Source organism: Colletotrichum navitas, assembly GCF_030913465.1.
Source record: "Colletotrichum navitas strain CBS 125086 chromosome Unknown LY79scaffold_59, whole genome shotgun sequence".
NCBI lineage: Eukaryota > Fungi > Ascomycota > Sordariomycetes > Glomerellales > Glomerellaceae > Colletotrichum > Colletotrichum navitas.
In genome coordinates, this window is record NW_026850605.1 from 241681 (window position 1) to 259625 (window position 17945).

Sequence of the window (17945 nt, forward strand, 5' to 3'; positions counted from 1 at the left end):
AACAGAGATACGTGTTTGAGGAATGGAAAGCCAAAGCTAGACTCGGATTACTTTGCCTGCAGTTTGCAGCTACTGAAAAAAGAACACGTAGGTCTGGTGACCGATCTTGCACATGTGGGAGATTAGGTTTGGATACTGAAAGAATGCTACGCCCCAGTTTTGATCCGGAAAGAAGGGCCTGGTGATTGGGTGCTTATCAGCGATGCCTACATTCATAGTGTTATGTTTGGGGAGGCCATCACAGACGACGTGGTTTGGGAAGATATTTGTATTTCGTAGCTAACAATACTGCCTTTTCCTACATTCATCATCATGACTTCTTCAAACGCCCTTCTTGAACTTGATGGGCCCCCCCCTCAGGGGGGTACACGACGATGCGATCAATGTCGGCGCCCTTGAAGTCGAAGCCGTTCCACAGGCCGCCAATAGTGATGGTGTTGTTGGCGCTCTCGTCCAGGGTCAGCTGCAGGGGTGTGGAGAGGATGATGCCCTTGTGGGTATCGCGCTGGAAGAGCGTCTCGACGTGTTCTTCGTTGCCGTTGACGATGACGGAGGCGATGCGGCGCAGCTGCCACTTGCCGCCGATGCGGTCCGGGGTGCCCCCGGGCTGGTCGCCGAAGCCCATGTCGTCCGTGTTTTGGTAGTAGAAGGAAACCCATTGGGGCTCGCCCGCGCCCTGTATGCCGGAGAAGGTGACGGTGCTGTCGTTGCCGTAGATGCCGGTGACGATGGAGCCGCCGCTGGCGAAGTTGGCCTCCCGCCTAGAGGCGCCACCGGCGACGGTAGCAACGGCGGGGTCGTGGGCGTAGTAGGTGATGCCCTTGATCGGGGTGACGACGCCAGTCCCGATGTCGAGGTCGTAAACGTCATGCCACTCGACGTGTAGGGATTTCTTATCATCATCAACGGCGATGGGCAGCCAGATGTACCGGCTCTCCCAGAGGGAATTGGAGTCCCATTGGTCGCCGAGGTAGAGGTAGGTCGTCGTTTCGGATCCGTCGATCTTGAGGGAGAAGCCGGATTGGGAGCTGTAGGTGCGGCTGTAGGGGTCGGCGACCATGAAGGGCTGGGACCAGGGACCGGCGAGGGAGTCGGCGCGGAAGGCGACAACGTTGTTGGGGCGGTAGCCCGTCTTGTGGGACATGAGGGCGTAGTAGCTCTTGTCGGTCTGAATGATGGTCGGGGCCTCGAGGTCGTACTTGTCGAAGCGGTGGACGACCTCGGTGACGTTGGTAAGGTCGTCGTTGAAGGACGTGACATAGACGTCGCGCCCCTCGACGCGGTCGCCGTTGGAATAGAGTGCGTAAGAGCGGCCGTCCTTGTAGTCGGTGAAGATTCCGAAGTCCTGGGACCAGTTGCCGAGTGGCGCGATAGCGTCGACAAAGGTATAGGGGCCTGAGATGTTGGGCGACGTGGCGAGGCCCTGGAGGAGAAGGCCGTACGTTGAGTTGTCGGCGTGCCACCACATCTGCGGGGAGTCGGTCAGCGAGCGTCCCGAGGCTGAATGGTCAAGGGGTTGCGTCAGGGGGGGCTCAACATACGTGGTACTCGCCGGTCGGCTCACTAAAGACGACCTTGGGACGCTGAATGATCATGTCGTTCGAGATGTACGGGTGGCCTTGGACAGGCTCGAGAGCCTTGCCGTGGTACTCCCAGGTCGCCAGGTCGTCAGAGCTGTAGACGGATACGCCGCCGCCTTCCTCCTGGCCCTCGACCTTGTACTCGCCAAACCAGAAGAACTTACCCGTGTCCTTATCAAGGGTGATGCCGCCGGCGTGGGCGTTCACGAGATTGCCCTCGGTGTCATGCCACCTGCCTCCGGGGACGATCCACTTGGAGGCGGCCAGGGATGCGAACAGGAGGCCGAACGAGAAGAGCTTTGCGAGCGTCATGATGAGAGTTGAGGCTCAGTGAGAGGGCGAGCCGAGGATCACACCTCCCTCCTTCCACCGCTACGAAATCTGTGATGCAACACTGGCCCTTTTATCCCGCTTCGTGACTTCACGAAGGGCTCGCGGCCGATATAGGCCGGCTGGCGTTGTCCCGAGGGGCGAATCTATCTTAAGCCGAGCCATTGAGAGTCGTTAGAAATTACGCAAGGCCAAGACCCTCCCAGGTTGTGGCCGGGCTTGGGGAGCTCAACGAACTCCCCAGGGCGCGAGCTCTTTGAATGCGAGGAGGGCAAACTTGGGTGGGGTGGCTGGGCGAAATAAGCTGCCAAGGCCGGCCCTGGGCAAAGAAACGATTTGAGCCAAACAAATCAACCTGGAGAAATCATTGCCGGTGACATGTGGCGGTGCGGGGGAAGCTCCGGCGACAACCGTAAAACAACCCCAGTCTAGCTCAATCAAGCTCGAGGGGATGAGCTAGGGCCATCCATGACTTGATGCAGGTGAACTTGTCAAGTTTTACAGTGTGAGTGTGCGGGGTTTTAGCTTGAACAGCGTCGCATTCTCAAACCCGCAGCAGTCTGGAGGTTGTGCCGCTTCGGGGTCAGATGGACGTCCGTTTGTGGTTGATATCAACGGGAAAGCGTAAAGAGAGAGGGAGGGCTTGATGAATGGTGCCTAGCCACAAAGTAAGTTGGTTCCATTTGGCCGTCAACTGCTAGACCATCTTGCTTGAACCGCAGGCCTTCGGCTTGATTTCACTGGCTGGGTCAACCTAACAGTGTGAAGGCGCCAAGACTGGGTTGGGCTGCGTTCGAACGTGCAGACATGAGATGAACCGTAGGGAAAGCCATAACGCGACCAACCCAAAGGGGGCATTAGTGGGTAAATTGCCGGTGTACAGTACTTTTTGGTATTTTGCCGGCAGCCAACGTTGGTCCACCCGATCCTGATCCTGATGTTCTCATGGGTCAATTGCCAGCGAGATTGATTCGGACAAGGTGTACATGGACGGGCGGCATTGGTTCGTCTGGAGTAGACATGGGGTCTAAGGCGAAGTGAGTAAACGAAAGACTCAAAAGACACCACACTTGGCGTTGTCTTGTATTGGTACATTTGTAGGTGTAGATTTACCATTTCAACGCCTGACTTCCTCCACCGAACAAGCTGACGGTAAGTCTGGCCCAGAGCCACGTGATGTTGGCTTTTGGTCATGTGATGCACCCTAGTTGGTCCATGTTCCCACCGGAGCTTTGGGTCCGGAGTCTGAGCCGTTTAACCGAACTTCGTACGCCAATTAATCAATCGCCTCGCAACAGCATGGTTAAGACGGACGTCATTCCGGTGGTGCTTGGACCCGCATATGTAGTTAATTACATTACGTTTCTGTGACGAATAAAAGCCTACCATGGGAAAATGCGATTGTCGCTTTGTCTTTACCATCTCGCTCGCTGTTCTCGGAGCACATGATGGATGCTCACAGTTATGCAGTCTTCCCATAATTATCAGTAGATGATGAGCCCTATATTCGTCTCTTACAAAACGCCAGCGACCAAACGTCGCTGTTACCGGGAAATTCGTCCCGCATTGGAGTCTGGCCATAGCCATGTAACAGCCTCCTGTCCCGACACAACCCGAAAGAGGTCACTCGACGACGACGACGACGTCGCGCCTGGGCCGCCCCTACGCCAGCCATCTTCGAGCCCGGAACAGAAAAGACGTAATGTGTCGGTAGCATGCGAAAGCTGCAGGAAGCGGAAGATCAAGGTGCGTCGCTTCACTGGAGCTCCCGTCTTCGTAGCAACTGCCCGGACTGCCTTGGGCTGACACACCTTGGTGCCAGTGCTCCGCCGGTCAACCCAAATGCTCCGGTTGCATGGCGAAGGGTCTCGAGTGCCGGTACAATTCCGACCCATCCGAGTCGCGCGTTGCGTCGCTGAAGAGAAAATACGACGAAATCGCCAGTCGCAACGACTCGTTGGAGAGGTTCTACGCCGTTATGCGATCCATGCCCGAGGGCCAAGCGTACCAGGTTCTCAAGAGGATCCGATCCGGGGCGTCGGCCGACGATATCGTTCGCGAGATCGAAGCGGGATGTCTGCTGATGGAACTTGCTTCTCGAGGAGATGAGACGGCACACGGGCAAGAGCAGCCAGAGGTGGCTGAGGCCGGGAGACCGATGTTCGGGGCAGAGGGGGTTGACATCAGCCGGGCGTACCCTTCATGGACTTGCTCACCCGTTCACCAATGTCACGTAGCCATTGATTCGTAGTCCATGTTTTCTGTGGAACTTGTCGTCGGCTTAAGAACCGGGCTCACGGCGGTACTGCCGAATGACTCGGGGCGTGGTCGAGCGCAGGAGAAGTACAATACCGCTTATTTAAACCAACTCAAGTCTTGTTCGTAGGCCATATCTAACCAGACAAACTTTCCCCCGACACTCAAGTAACACTTGTAGCTCGTCAAGTCCCAGGCAGAGCGGGAGATCATCGTCCGTCGCTACCAGTCCTGGCATGTTTCTCCGTAAAAGATTCCGGAACCTTCAACGGCATTACCCACTGGTGCATTACCGATGACAACTTATTGCGCCATTGCGTTGACCCCGCATTTCATTTGACGAACTACCCGCCTGGGTCTGTCAGGTGGTTGAAGATTAATCTAGGCGTGGATCAGAGCACGATGCAGCTGCCCAACACAGCCAATCCAGGATAAGGGTCTATTGCCATGTGGATCGGCGAGCTAGGGTTCTCGTCGTGAACTCCGTGTAACTGAGCATCGCTTGTGTACCTGACTCAGACAAATAAATATATATAATGTCGCAAAATAATCTCTCTCCAAATGAAGTCAGCATCCGTCACCAGCTCCTAACTCTCAGCGCGTCTTGGCAGTTATAATAATCATTCTCTAGAATTTCATCATGCTGCCTTTGGTCTCGTTTCTACTGGCGCTTTGCCCTCTTGCAGCCCTGGCTGCACCGTCCGCTCTCCCTCTCGAGCTCGAAAAGAGAGGCATTAAGTGTCTAGAAGTTGGAGCGACCGCAACAGCCAAATGGACGAATAGCGCCGGACAGACATGCACCTTTGAGGGCGTGGTAGGGAGCAACTACGGCGCCAATGGCGCGGGATCGGGAGAGTGAGCCGTTCCATCTCTCCATCGCGGGTTCGTGTGCTGATACGAGTCATGGCTCCAGTTATTCGTGCAATGGTCGATGTGGTGCTGGCTGTACCGGGAGTGCTCTGGGCAACGATTACACTCAAGACTGCTTCTCTCACGACATCTGCTCCTACTTCAACAACGCAACTGGTGGTGCTGAGTAAGTATCAGATCTCCTGTTATGGGGCCTGCGTCCTTAATTTTGAACGACGCAAATAATGTTGACTCCGAATGCAGTGACCCCAACTGCGGCGCCGCATACAAGGCTGCTGTCGATGACACCATCCTAAGTGCCGTCGTGGGGTGTTGGCAAACCAACCCATCCAACCCCGTGTCTAAGCCTTCGACGGTCCCTATTTGCAGTTGATCGAGTAGCTTTCCTGAGGCGTTAGAGTGAATCAACCGAGTCTGTCACACGCTGCGGCGTGCGTTCTTACCGAGAATCTTATTGCTCTGCATACGGAGCTAGGATAAAAGCCTAAAGTAACATGAATGGTGGAAGGATTATTAGGGAAGCCGAAGCAGAAAAAAAGCAGCCCAAAACAAAAACCAGTCGAGAGAATACCGCATGTTTTGCGGAAGACAATGGGGGCAGGATGAAGCCTGGAGGTGGTTAACGAGAAGACCTCATCCTCTCAATCCAAGCCACAGTGCCGTTGTCTCGCGATGATTGGACCGCAATCATCACCGTCGTAGCCAATCCATCCAACGATTCCCAGCGCACTTCAAAATTCCTCCTCGCTCTCGGAAATGTCAGCACTCGGATCATCATAGGATTCATCATCTTGGGATCCATCGCAACCAGAAGGAGCTGGTGCATCCGCAGTATTTGCATCGTCGTCGGTACCATCGGTAGAAGATTCCGAGTTACCGCCTGAGCCGGTCTCCATGTCGGCTGCGTTGGTCATTCCGTTTCCCGAAAGGGCAGCCGGCTCCGTATTCAGCTGGGAACCAAAAGCGCTGGCAACGACCCGGTTCCAAACAGTTTCGCCAACGACGCCATGACTAACGTGCGTGGAGTCGCCAATGTAACCGAGGGCATCGGGCCGAGTTTGGAATGAAGTCTGGTTCGAATGACTGAAGGGAGAACGCCAGCGTGGAAAGTTGCCATGGAGCATGGGTCCCATGTAATTGGAGTCCACCAAATCCAACGGATGGTTTGCGTTGTTCATGTCAGGCATGGCGTGCTGGAAGGCGTAGCTAGCATATGCTCCAGAGGGGATTCCGCCAGCAGGACCCAATGAAGCTCCGTCGAAACCTCTGTAGGCAGCGTTGCGGGAGCCAGGGAGCTGGCTTTGGCCGAGAGCGAAGTTGTTGAACGAGCCATAGTTGTTGGACAAGAAATTCGGGTTCGTGAACTGCTGAGGCAGATAGTCAGGGCCACGCGCGCGAAGTTGCTGGTTGAGCGGTTGCATCTGGCGATTCAGACCGTTCTGACCGAGACCGTCGGAATGACCGTGGCGAACAGGGTCTTGCAAACCCACGTTCCCAATCTGAGTAGTCGGATTGCTACTAAAGATTGTCTGGTCTTGGTAACCGTAGGCGATGTCAGGGTGCATCTGCCCATAGCCCTGGAATAAGACGTCAGAAATTTTCTCAAAGACATGCAAGCGCATCATAATACCTGTCCCATGCCGTTGATGGCATATCCTGCGAGTGCGTTCATGGCCATGCTCTGGGGCCGGTTCACACACGGAACTGTGGTAGGATAAGTGCTCTGGTTTTGAGGCTGCTGGAGACCTTCATCCAGGTCGTTCTCATCATCCTCATCATCCTCATCCTCCTCATCCTCCCCATCCTCGTCTCCAGCCGGCTGGTTGACAGTCGACTGATTGGCTGCCACTTGGGTTCCGGCCGAGCGCTTCCGCAGGTTGGGCGTGTTCTTCACCGCATCCCACACAGCTCTGAGCTTCCTGAGACGTACCACAATGTGCGGCTTTCTTTGCCACTCGGCGGGGATGACCATGTTGCGACGGATCAAGGCCGAGTACCACAGATGGTTGTGGCAGCGGTCTCCGAGACTGATGATGGCTTCGTCGCTCGGCATGGGCTCGTGGACTTCAGTAAGATCATTGAGGATCGCGGCCTGGGTTCTTCTCGTGAGGTCGCCGCCATCGGGGCGAAGAGTGTTGATTCTCTGGAGAATCCGAAGTTGACCCAGTAAGGCCTGGTTGTTGGGAGGGCAGCTTGTAATCGCCTCCTCGATGCCCTCTGTCAAAGCACCAGCAGCAACATAGTAACCCTTTCTGCAATTACAGCAATCCCGGCCTTTCCTGCTTCTCTTTTTCTTTTTGGCGACCTTGTTGCCGCCAACATTGCCGCCGTTGATGCCGCCATTGTTGCCATTATTCTGACCCTCGTTGTCCTGATTCTGGTCCATCTTTCTTTTTTCTCTTGACCCTCTGTTTCAGTAAGCAGTGTAAGCCGTCAGGGGCTGGTAAAGGAAGATGAAGGGAACGACAAAGGCCCCAGCTTTGGATGTTGGTGGTGATGGAGGTGGAAGGTAGTGAGTTTATGTGATCAGGAATTTTGAATCTTTGATTTGGAGTCATAAAAGTTTTGGGCAAGAAATAGGCTTGCCAAGGAAGGTGAGAAAACAACTCATTGGATCAACCGGGCTGGTTCCATCGACAACTGAGCATCTACTCAAACATGTGAGTTGGAAGGAGGCGGATGACCGGGCCATGACAATTGCAGCCTGTCTCATGTTATCAAGAAAACTCGCACCCACAAGAAAAGAAATGGCACTATTTATTCCATGGATCCTGTGTTCAAAGCTTTCTTGAGGCTCACCCAGTGACGCTGCTTTAAGGGCGAGGCACTGGGTGAGCGAGGGTGAGCCAGGGTGAAAAGTGCCCGCTTAGGGTGAGGCACAAGAAAGCAAGGTGAGCAAAGCTGAAATTGTCGGTGGTGTAGAGATCGAGGATTCTACTAAGAGACTTTACAAGATATGAATAAGGTAATCCTCCATATTTCAGTTTTTTATTCTTACTAATACTTGCCTGTTAATTTCTTAATTTAATAGCAGGTTTACTACTCTATATTCTGTTTCTACCTACTTTTTTTTACTAAAATTTTAAAATGCCTCTTATTAATCTATCAAAGAAATCTATTGCTATTAATTGTGCTATGCAAAGTGGCTATTAACACTCCTAGCACGTATTTAAAGACTTACAACAGGGTCTAAATAAATACGTGAAGAGAGTTAAAATCTATTACAATTGTGTCCTGAGCAACTATATCTTGTAAGTGATGCACTAATTCTGCAGTATTCTATTTTATAGCTTACGATTTAGAAGGTGGTGGACTACTTTTAACAAGAGAACTAGAGGCCACTACAAAACTAACATCTAGGACATGTTGTTAAGAAAGCAACGCCTGTTCCCACCTCTTTAAGAAATCAAAGATTTCTTCTAATACTATATCTACTAGGCCAAAGGTTAAATAACTAAGAACAGGTGTTCCTCCCTTGACATAATAAAGAGTGTAGTAGAACAGTTCTTTGTGGGCTTTAAGAAATACACTAATATAGAGGTCTCTAAAGATGATAGGTCTAAAGTTTACATAGTAAGGCGTAATAGACATGTCTAGGATTCTTAGGGCTAAAATTATAGTGGCTAAAGAGAGTGATTTGCGAAGAAGAACGCTTGATTAAGAATGTGCACATCCTGAAGTTTAATTTCACAAAGATAGAACTTGATTATACCATAAGAGGCTTGTTAACCTGCATAGACCTTAAGTATATATATAAAAGGACTTAAATTTAAGTTGTATACATTATCCTAACGTTCTGATAGTTAAGAGCCTGACTTAGTGTATTCTTTACTAGTAAGCTCTACTATTAGGTAAGTTTCCTACACTAGTGTTAATTTAAAGGCTCTTTTAACTGTGTAGTAAGGAGGTCTAAGTTGATATTAAATAACTTGACAACAGAGAAATTAAGCTAGTGTACTGGCTTGATTAAAAATGGGTCAAAAATAACGGAGATCCCAAGAATGTCGTGTAAGTCTCATCCTAGCTGGACTAGACAATCAAGAGTGGAACACTAATTGAGAAAGGTTTGGCGTCTCTGGTGAAGGTGACATAACTCTCCTCTACAATGAGATTACATTTTTGTTAGTCCTAGCGCTCACCAATGGTGTACTGGAGAACATTAGCTCCTGGGATTATCGAGATGGCTCCAGAAGTCAAGAAGATCTTCGAGATGCACCCGGACGCGGCCACGGTGCCTTTTGGATTTGCCAGTGAGTCCCACCAACACCTGTACTGTAGTTTTTTCGTGCATGGACCCTATTAGGCTCGGTTCAGCATGTGCGACGTCACCTTCTTTTGCTGTTGAAGCTGACAAGCGTTTTGTCTGATCCATTAGCTGGGCAGCACCAGTTCCTCGTGGCCGACCCGGCCCTCAAGAAGTTGGAGAACAGCGTCTTCGTCAGCAACGGCCGCATCAGGGTGCACGAGAAGGGCTTGACGGTGGAGACGAGACAGTCGCTGGTTGTTGCGGCTACCGTCATGGACTGAACGAACGGTCCTGGAGCTCTCTTCCGAGCCTGCTCTGCATGTGTACGATAGACTAAGCAGCACTCAGGGACGAAACGAACGGAAGGACTGAGCCAGGGATGGTCTATGCAACTCGTTCAGCTAGGAAGAAATTTCAGCGCTCCAATGAGCGAGCTCCATGCCACAAGCGTCATCACGGTGCATCAGGCACAGCTCGTGTATCCATGTTGGTCCTCGGCCCAGAAAAACAGACAGAAGCAGCCAGTAGATGCAAGACAAACAATGTTCTGTCTTCGAAGAAACAAGGCAGATCGTTCCCGCCACATGCTTGCATTAGCATCCAAACTAAGGTAGTGTGCTGTCTCACTTCGGGAGCTAGAGCTATCTCGGGCTAGTCCGCCGGCTGGGCCGGGATGCCGTGCCCCGCCTTTCCCGGAGGTCTGCCCCGATTGGCTACAGGTGCACCGCTCCTTCTCAACCAACAAACCGCTGGAATAACGCCGACCAGCCGGTCCCTCTTATCTCCGATTTGCATCATCGCATGTATGATTCCCAACCAGTTCGCATGCTTGATATATCAATCGCATTCCCCCTGCTGATTAACCAGCCCAGCCCTACAATTCCATCGCATGCGTGTGCCGTTCAGCTAGACACTAACTGCCATCACATCATAAAAAAGACCAGAGCAGACCAAGATGCCTTCACAGTACGACGCGAAAGCCACCGCCAGCGGCCTCGTCAACGACCTGGCCTCTGAAATCAAGGGCAAGGCCGTCCTGACTACCGGCGTCTCACCCGGCGGCCTGGGCGCCAATTTCGTCGAGGCCATCGCCAAAGCCTCGCCCTCTCTTCTGATCCTGGCAGCACGCAGCCTAGCCAAGGCGGAGAAGACTGCAGAGAAAATCAAGGCCGCGAATCCCGATGTCAAGACCAAGGTTCTCGAGTTAGACCTCGGCTCTCTGGCCGCCGTCCAAAAGGCTGCCGAGACTGTCTTGTCGTGGGAAGACTTGCCTATCATCGACGTGCTTGTCAACAACGCCGGTATTATGGCCGTTGACTATAAGCTGACGCCCGACGGCTACGAGAGCCATTTTGCCACTAACCATCTCGCTCACTTCCTCTTCACCAACCTCATCATCGACAAGGTCCTCGCCTCAAGCGCGCCTCGCATTGTTAACGTTAGCAGTGATGGCCATCGTCTCGGTCATGTCCGCTGGGACGACTACAACTTTAGGGTAAGATAGTGATCATGTCTTTCCCCCTCCTTCCGAATGAACTGTGTTCTAATGATAATCCTAGGGTTCAGAGACGTACAACAAGTGGATCGCGTACGGCCAGTCTAAGACTGCCAACATGTTGTTTTCCCTCTCCCTTGCTGAGAAGCTTGGAAAGCGTGGCCTTCTCTCCTTTAGTCTGCACCCCGGCGTCATTGGCACGAACCTTGGAAATCATATTGAATGGGGAAACGACTTTGCCGGTCTCAGTAAGTGGACTAGGAACTTAAACCGTGCCATCCGAAGAATATGTGGCTGACCTTGAGTGACATGGCAGCGGCCGTCGACCGCTCTCTTGGAAACAAGGAGGGCTGGGCCGATTTCAAGTGGAAGACACCGGACGAGGGCACTGCTACTCATGTGTACGCCGCTTTCGAGCCGTCTTTGAAGGGTATATTGGCGCCAGTGCCGGTCATTTCACAGCACCCCTTAATTACTGTTAATGCTTCCTGTTTGGCACGACCATTGGTTAACTCACTTTCGCAGATAACAACGGTGTCTACCTGGAGAACTCGCACATCGCCGATCCCTGGGTCGAAACTGTGAAGCCGTGGGGCACCAGCCCTGTTGAGGCTGAAAGGTTATGGAAGTTGAGTGAGAAGCTCGTCGGACAGGAGTTCCAGTACTAGGTTGCAGGCCTTGTCGCATTCGATACGTCAGTACTTTAGTATTGTTGTAGTTGCAGTTACGTAGGTAGCTACATGCATACAAAAACAACGTCTGCTGGTTTCCGCCACAGTCATTGGGACCAAACCTCAGATAGTAAGGAGACCAAAACTGCTGTCAGATTCAATAGGTCAATGACGAGCGACAGGTACGATTTGTAAATTAAGCATTGATTTTCCATACTGACCCCTTCAACCCCTCACCCGCACTAAAGGGACAGGTGAACGTTCCAGACTATATAAGCAGTTCACGTGATAGTAATTATAGTGTTGCTCATGTACACATCAGGCTCAAAGGTAACACGTCGTTCGCATCGATCCGCGTTATCAAATACATCGCTTTTCTATAACCACGCGACGTATATAATGTCTACAAGATACTGCAAAGAGACAATAGAAGTTTTTCCTTGACTCCAATAAAGGTCTAGCATTGTAACCTAGAATAATCTGTACACGAGAGAAGATCGCAGCCATTGACAGGGTCTTCATGCACGAGTGGTGTTATCGAAAGCTCCACCGGGGCTTGGCTTCTGCCTGGCCAGCGACTCGAAGCTGTGTACCAACACACAGGAATCGTCGTCAACCGAGTAGAAGAAGCAATTCGCTGACCCAGCAGGCCAGTAAGCAAGCGCTGCCTGGTCCCGCAACAAGCGAGGCGAGCAATATCCCGGTAACCATCTTGACCGAACCCAACGGCCTCCCAACCGCGTCAGCCGCACTGCGAAGTCGCAATAGCATGACAATGCCAACTGTTCCGTACCCGAAGACCTGATCCCACAGCATGAAGCTTCGAGTGCCATCACCGACCGTTTGCCCAGCGACCACGGACAGCGGCGGCACGAACACTTCCCAGGGCGTCAGGCTGGCCAGGTGCTCCGGGCGAAAGAGGGCGGGGAACAGGCGCGTGGATACCGTGGCTGCCAAGACCGCGATGTGTGAGTACACGCTTACGATGAGCGCGGGGGCATAGACCAGGGCCATGTTCGCTATGTAACGGCGGTTCGTTCGTAGCTGGGTTACGGCCGCGGCATCCTTGAAGGAACCAGCGGGCTGCTGCTGCGAGCTCCGGGCCAAGGGAAGGACACTACGGAGCCCAAGCAACGCAGCTAGCACCCATATGGGAAAGATGTTCCATAGAACCAGCGCGAATTGCTTGGAGTCGGCGGACAGGACGCGAGGAGAAGGCAGCAGCATCAGGGATGCGGGAGCGGCATAGCCCATGACGAGGGCTGCAAGGATGAGGAAGGGGACATGTGGGGACGATAAAGGTGCTGCTCGCTCCAGGGAATCTTTCAAGGAAGACATGCGGCCAACCGAGCCGCCGTTGGAAGCTCCCAGGTGAGAAAGGACCCATAGCGGTCCGGCACACCCGATGCCGGTGGCTTGGAACAGGAGAAGCCAGAGAGTCGGCCTGAGTTGTGGGATTGGATGTCAGCGTTGTTCCCGAGTTATGATGATGACGCTCTAATCCGTCAGACTTCAAAGAGTGATGCAGAGTAAACAGACTGACCTAACGTAGCTTGGCCTCGCCCCGTGTCGAGAGTCCTCCAAGTAAAACACCAACAAGACTGAGAAGTACTGGCCAAGGAAGTACAGGCCGATGGCCGAGGAAGCGGGATGGGAGCCGTCGGCAACTTCCCAGAAGAACACAACCAAGATGCGGAGCAGGTAGTCGATGGCGAAGACGCCCGTGAAGCTGGACTTCAGCTGCGTCTGCGTGCCTGGGAGCTGATACGGGTCCGGCCCATGCACAGCCGACAAGAGTTTGACCAAAGTCCCGTCGACAAGGCTCCGGCCCCAAAGCTGCATTCCGCCTGCGATACTGAGAGAGTACAAGACGAGCCTGACGGCAGGGGTCAACGCCGCCCCGTTTCTGTGGTGGCGGTCCTGATGGCGTGCCGGATCCATACTTCGAGGCGTGCTGCCTGTTCTTCGTGAAGAGCTGCCAGGCCCCCCTTGCCGGACGAGGAAATTACAGTCCCATGAAATAGTAAAACGTAAAGACAATAGTTCTGCGAAAAGTGGACCGCCACCGAGATCTGCGGGCCGGCCACCGGGCTTGTTGTCCGGGCTTCGGGCAACTCGACCGAAGACGGTACAAAACCAGACCAACGGCATCGCAGCGGAGATCAAATGGAGTTCCATCTGCATGAGCTGCAGAAATTCCAGAGAGGCAGCAATCACATTCGTTCTCTGCAGTATTTCCAAGACTTGTCGGTCATTCATTCGCTGCTCTTTTCAAGTTCCTGCACTCTCCCCTGAATCGTCTCCGCCTCTGCAGCCTGCACGACCATGCCGCCCTACCATTATATCGCGGCCTTGACCGTGTTCGCGGCCGCCGCTGCGTCCGAGACCATAGGGGCAAAGATCAACGATGCGGAAGTGACCGAGATCTTTGGTAACTCCTTTGGCATGCCCGGAACCAATGCGACGTACGACTACGTCGTCGTGGGTGGCGGCACCGCTGGCAACGCTCTCGCTGCTCGCCTGGCTTTAGATCCAGCAAACTACCCCGTTGCTCTGATCGAGGCCGGCACTTTCTACGAGATCGTCACCAGCAACAGGACCCAGATTCCCGGTTACAACTTTGAGGCGGCGAACCCGACCAACGTGGGAACCCTGAACTCCTTGGCCGCCATCCAGATCAACACGGAGCCTATCGCTGTGAGTGACTTCCCTTCTGGCTGGTATCGTTGTTTCACTTGCATATTGAGCTCACTCTCGCCTTTTATAGGGTTGCAATGGGAGAAAGATCGGCTATGTCCAGGGCGTTACATTTGGCGGCGCGTAAGTTATCACCTCCCCCCTTCTGAGATTTGATACATTCCATGGGGCCATCATCATCTAAACTAGCCATCACATAGCTCTGCTGCCAACTACGGCGGGTACTCGAGATCCACCGCCGGCGCGCACGATCTCTGGGCCGAGGATGTCAAGGACGATTACTGGTCCTGGGATAACGTGTTCCCCTTCTACAAGAAGAGCTGCGACTTCACGCCGCCGGACTACACCAAGATTAACCCCAAGCTGAACATCAGCTACGATCCGGCAGCCTTCGATGACGCGGGCGGTCCGCTGCAGGTGTCCTACGGCAACTATGTGCACCCCTCCATGGTCGGCCTTGGCGAGTCGATGGAGGCTCAGGGCCTCGAGCACATCCCCGGTTTCAACAGTGGCAAGTTACTCGGATACGGCGCCATCACCTCGGCTGTCGACCGTATAACGGCGACCCGCAGTTCGTCCGAGACGTCCTTCTTGCAGGCCGGAGCCAAGAAGGCCGGTCTCAAGATCTACCCCAATGCCATGGCCAAGCGCATCCTGTTTGACGGAGACAAGAAGGCCACAGGCGTGGTGGTCGAGGGCAACTCCAAGATTCATACCGTACAGTGGGTTCTTTCGGCAAAGAAGGAGGTTATCCTCACCGCTGGTGTTGTGAGTGTTTTGTTCCCGGGTCTCGATGAACTTGTCTGACAGAACTTGGATCAGTGGCGCTCACCTCAACTTCTCATGGTTTCTGGCGTCGGTCCCTCCGAAACTCTCTCTCAGCACGGTATCGACGTTGTGGCGGACGTTCCTGGTGTTGGGCAAAACCAATGGGTGAGTCATGTGGGCATCGAACGATCAATGAGAGCGATCTGTGTTGACTTGCTGTGAAGGACCAACCTTTCCAGGCACACATCTTCAAGGTCAATGTCGAGACCAACTCGCAGATCGTTGCCCATAACCCTGAGGTCCTCGCAAAAGTAGCCGATGACTACCTGACCAGCCAGTCCGGTCCTCTTTCTTCCATTGGCGCCACCCAGGCTGTTGGTAAGTCGTGAAGACGGCACTCTCGATGACGCTCCTCGAGGTTCAGACTCTTGGCCATCGTATGGCTGACAACCTGCAGGTTACGAGAAGTTCCCCCCCAACGTCCGCAACCGCTTCCTCAGCAACGCCACCCGGAACCTCCTGGACAGCTACCCCTCCGACTGGCCTGACCTCAACTTCCTCGGCCTGGAGAGCTCCGCTGTGCCCTCGGACATTGGTCCAGACGAGTACTACCTCCTCATCGGCTCGACGCTCTACTCGACCGCGGCCCGTGGCAACATGACCATCAAGAGCGCCGACACTCTGGACGCCCCCGTCATCAACCCCAACTGGCTGGGCGACGAGCGAGACCTCGAGATGGCCGTCGCCGCCTTTACGCGCATCCGCGAGGTCGCCCTGAACAGCACCATCGTCGAGTCGGCCTGGAGCCCCGGCCCGGAGGTCCAGACGAAGGAGGAGATTGTCGACTGGATCAGGAGCAGCATGAGTCTCACGTACCACGGCGCCTGCACGAACAGGATGGAAGCCGACGATGACGAGACGGCCGTCGTCGACACTCGAGGCAGAGTCCGCGGCGTCAAGGGGCTCCGCGTGGGCGATGCCAGTGCCTTCGCTATCCTGCCGCCCGGCTACCCTATGGCCACGACTTGTACGTTGAGGCAATCTCTTTGCATCTATTCTAATTGTTTGGCGGATTCGGGCTGACACACTTTGCGTGGACATGTTCGCGGAGAAGATCGCAGACGCTATTTTGAACGACAACTAACCCTTGGCTTGCGACTGAGATGATGTCTGGTGTGTTCCTGCGACGGCAAACGTATATAATTGTTCTTTCGTGCTCTACTTATGTCACGGTCGCAGTACTGATTACTGCAGAGGCCGCATGCCGGAGCCTGGAATATGTAGAGCCAAGCTATGCCACAATAGCTCTTTTTCGTACTCCTACTTACTATCCACCTTGGTAGCTAGTAGCTATATAATATTTTGCTTCTATATAATAAAATACATAGTCTCTTCACCTGAGAATGAAACATCTTATTGAACACTTACCAGCTGGTCTTGGGAGAGAAGCACACAACTTATATCTCTGTATCGATTTTCGCATCGTCACACTCGAACAACCAAGAGCAGGAGGCGTTTGATGCTTCCAGGGAACACGCAATTGGCCGGAACACAAGGCGGAAGGTCATCGAGAATGGGCAGTCGCGCAATCTACGCGCAGGGGATCACATGCCATTGTTGAGTCCGCTTATATTTACTAGTGATTGCACCAGCCCAGCCTGTCATATCAAATTTTGGGTTCTTTAGCATGGCTGGTATGAATCATATGTTGGAGTTTAAGCAAAGGATGGCGATCGATCTGTTAGTCGATCTCGCTGCAACTGCAAGAACCGACCCACAAAGCCCGATGGCTGAGTTCGAAGAGGGAGAACTGCTCTGGCGGAGTCGGACTGGATCACGTGTGTGAGTGATGGCTCCCACGAAACCAAAAGTCTGATATACCTGGTGAATGTGTGAAATGGCCGTCTCTGGATATGACAACTTCTCAAAGCGATATGACTAGAATAGGAAATGTAGGAGGGAGCATGAAGCCAAAAGAGCCCTGTTGAGCTGGTAGATTTTGAGACCAAAGCCTAGCACATTTGGGCTGGGGTGCCTGCAGGTGATTCTCTGTTAGCCCTTTGGAATAGCGTAATGATCCAGAGGCTAGTTGTAGTGTAGTATCTTGAGTCCTTTAATTGCTGTGGCTGCTTTGAAGAGGTAGTCTGTAGCAAGTAGAAATGCAACCTAGGCTATTGACTTGTGATGTAGAAGAATCAGGTCTGTTAGCTTGCAAAGTAAGGTCACATATAGAACATACAGGAGATCGTTTGGTTTAGGCTAGTGGAGGTAGAAGTATGGCGTAAGGACGTAGAGACAGGCTATTGCGCTAACCTACTTCTATGCCTGCTGATTGGCCGGCTACAATTTGAGAGTACCGAGTGCTTAGAAGGACGGGTTTCTTATGTCCTGGAGTCTTGTCCTAGGTTGTTCCTATAGACCTTGGACTGGAGCCTTAACTCAGCCAGCCTGCTATACTGGGCAAGTGTTGCTGTCATCTTAGGTAGAATTCTTTCCTAACTGGTGTATCCATAGGCTGAAGAGGCGCTAGTTAAACTCTGTTAGACTGTAGTATTAGCTGACCTGCCCTACATATCTCCTTGGTAGTTGAGTCTATAGGGGCGATGCTTTAAGTTACTCTTGGTGTTGTCTGATCTCAGGATCAAGAGTAGCTGCCAGATATTGCTCCTAAAGCACTTCGCGCGGAACACACCCGGACTCTATAGGGAGGGCCTGTGAAGAAGGCGCGAAAGGCGCGACGAGGAAGATGCGACGAGATACAGTGGCTTCTATTCCTCGAAAGCTAGGACAAACCACTGCAGCAGTCTCATGGTCTTGGGAGAACCCGTTTTGCGCCAATCCTAGCATTTACTTGGTAATAGAAGGTGTGGGTGATGTGGGTGGCGGCAAGCAACGAGACAATATCCATTAATATTGGTGATGTGTCGCTAGGAAAAAGGGACTGCTGGCTGGCAAGGTGAAGAGGCTGGATATCTGGCTAGCAGTGGCCACGTGACCAGACCAACACCTCCCCTTAGCTCTGCCTAGCCAGA

General features: G+C 53.0%; 8 protein-coding genes across 8 annotated transcripts; 5 read left to right on the top strand and 3 right to left on the bottom strand.

Annotated features, from left to right (window-relative positions):
- Positions 1-310: 310 nt before the first annotated feature.
- On the bottom strand, positions 311-1892 carry LY79DRAFT_582147 (glycosyl hydrolase family 43 protein; the record flags this gene model as incomplete). The annotated part of the gene is made up of 2 exons (XM_060560235.1): positions 311-1468; positions 1542-1892. The coding sequence occupies 2 exons, from the start codon at positions 1890-1892 to the stop codon at positions 311-313; spliced, it is 1509 nt and encodes a 502-aa protein (XP_060411153.1).
- A 1512-nt stretch (positions 1893-3404) lies between these two features.
- On the top strand, positions 3405-4161 carry LY79DRAFT_592508 (uncharacterized protein; the record flags this gene model as incomplete). Its single annotated transcript, XM_060561430.1, has 2 exons — positions 3405-3656; positions 3733-4161. The coding sequence occupies 2 exons, from the start codon at positions 3405-3407 to the stop codon at positions 4159-4161; spliced, it is 681 nt and encodes a 226-aa protein (XP_060411154.1).
- Positions 4162-4710: 549 nt separating this feature from the next.
- LY79DRAFT_562813 (uncharacterized protein) lies at positions 4711-5783 on the top strand. The gene is made up of 3 exons (XM_060558502.1): positions 4711-5021; positions 5080-5202; positions 5280-5783. Exons 1-3 carry the CDS (start codon positions 4807-4809, stop codon positions 5407-5409), a joined length of 468 nt encoding a protein of 155 aa, XP_060411155.1. The 5' UTR covers positions 4711-4806; the 3' UTR covers positions 5410-5783.
- LY79DRAFT_661478 (uncharacterized protein) lies at positions 5768-7422 on the bottom strand (the record flags this gene model as incomplete). Its single annotated transcript, XM_060562791.1, has 2 exons — positions 5768-6613; positions 6667-7422. The coding sequence occupies 2 exons, from the start codon at positions 7420-7422 to the stop codon at positions 5768-5770; spliced, it is 1602 nt and encodes a 533-aa protein (XP_060411156.1).
- A 1637-nt stretch (positions 7423-9059) lies between these two features.
- Positions 9060-9654, top strand: LY79DRAFT_705750 (uncharacterized protein; the record flags this gene model as incomplete). The annotated part of the gene is made up of 3 exons (XM_060565011.1): positions 9060-9286; positions 9412-9551; positions 9631-9654. The coding sequence occupies exons 1-3, from the start codon at positions 9178-9180 to the stop codon at positions 9652-9654; spliced, it is 273 nt and encodes a 90-aa protein (XP_060411157.1). The 5' UTR covers positions 9060-9177.
- A 440-nt stretch (positions 9655-10094) lies between these two features.
- Positions 10095-11727, top strand: LY79DRAFT_562815 (WW domain-containing oxidoreductase). Its single transcript, XM_060558503.1, has 4 exons — positions 10095-10777; positions 10842-11025; positions 11094-11207; positions 11303-11727. Exons 1-4 carry the CDS (start codon positions 10238-10240, stop codon positions 11443-11445), a joined length of 981 nt encoding a protein of 326 aa, XP_060411158.1. The 5' UTR covers positions 10095-10237; the 3' UTR covers positions 11446-11727.
- Positions 11728-12060: 333 nt separating this feature from the next.
- On the bottom strand, positions 12061-13389 carry LY79DRAFT_672127 (uncharacterized protein; the record flags this gene model as incomplete). The annotated part of the gene is made up of 2 exons (XM_060564009.1): positions 12061-12892; positions 12992-13389. 2 exons carry the CDS (start codon positions 13387-13389, stop codon positions 12061-12063), a joined length of 1230 nt encoding a protein of 409 aa, XP_060411159.1.
- A 384-nt stretch (positions 13390-13773) lies between these two features.
- Positions 13774-16103, top strand: LY79DRAFT_637718 (oxidoreductase; the record flags this gene model as incomplete). The annotated part of the gene is made up of 6 exons (XM_060562288.1): positions 13774-14145; positions 14216-14268; positions 14346-14913; positions 14968-15087; positions 15138-15291; positions 15371-16103. The coding sequence occupies 6 exons, from the start codon at positions 13774-13776 to the stop codon at positions 15994-15996; spliced, it is 1893 nt and encodes a 630-aa protein (XP_060411160.1). The 3' UTR covers positions 15997-16103.
- Positions 16104-17945: the final 1842 nt, after the last annotated feature.

Coding starts and splice junctions, on each gene's coding strand:
- LY79DRAFT_562813 (XM_060558502.1), top strand. CDS start 4,807: ATGCTGCCTTTGGTCTCGTTTCTACTGGCGCTTTGCCCTCTTGCAGCC. Junction 5,022..5,079: donor AATGGCGCGGGATCGGGAGA/GTGAGCCGTTCC, acceptor TCATGGCTCCAG/TTATTCGTGCAATGGTCGAT. Junction 5,203..5,279: donor AACGCAACTGGTGGTGCTGA/GTAAGTATCAGA, acceptor CTCCGAATGCAG/TGACCCCAACTGCGGCGCCG.
- LY79DRAFT_562815 (XM_060558503.1), top strand. CDS start 10,238: ATGCCTTCACAGTACGACGCGAAAGCCACCGCCAGCGGCCTCGTCAAC. Junction 10,778..10,841: donor GGGACGACTACAACTTTAGG/GTAAGATAGTGA, acceptor TGATAATCCTAG/GGTTCAGAGACGTACAACAA. Junction 11,208..11,302: donor TTTCGAGCCGTCTTTGAAGG/GTATATTGGCGC, acceptor TCACTTTCGCAG/ATAACAACGGTGTCTACCTG.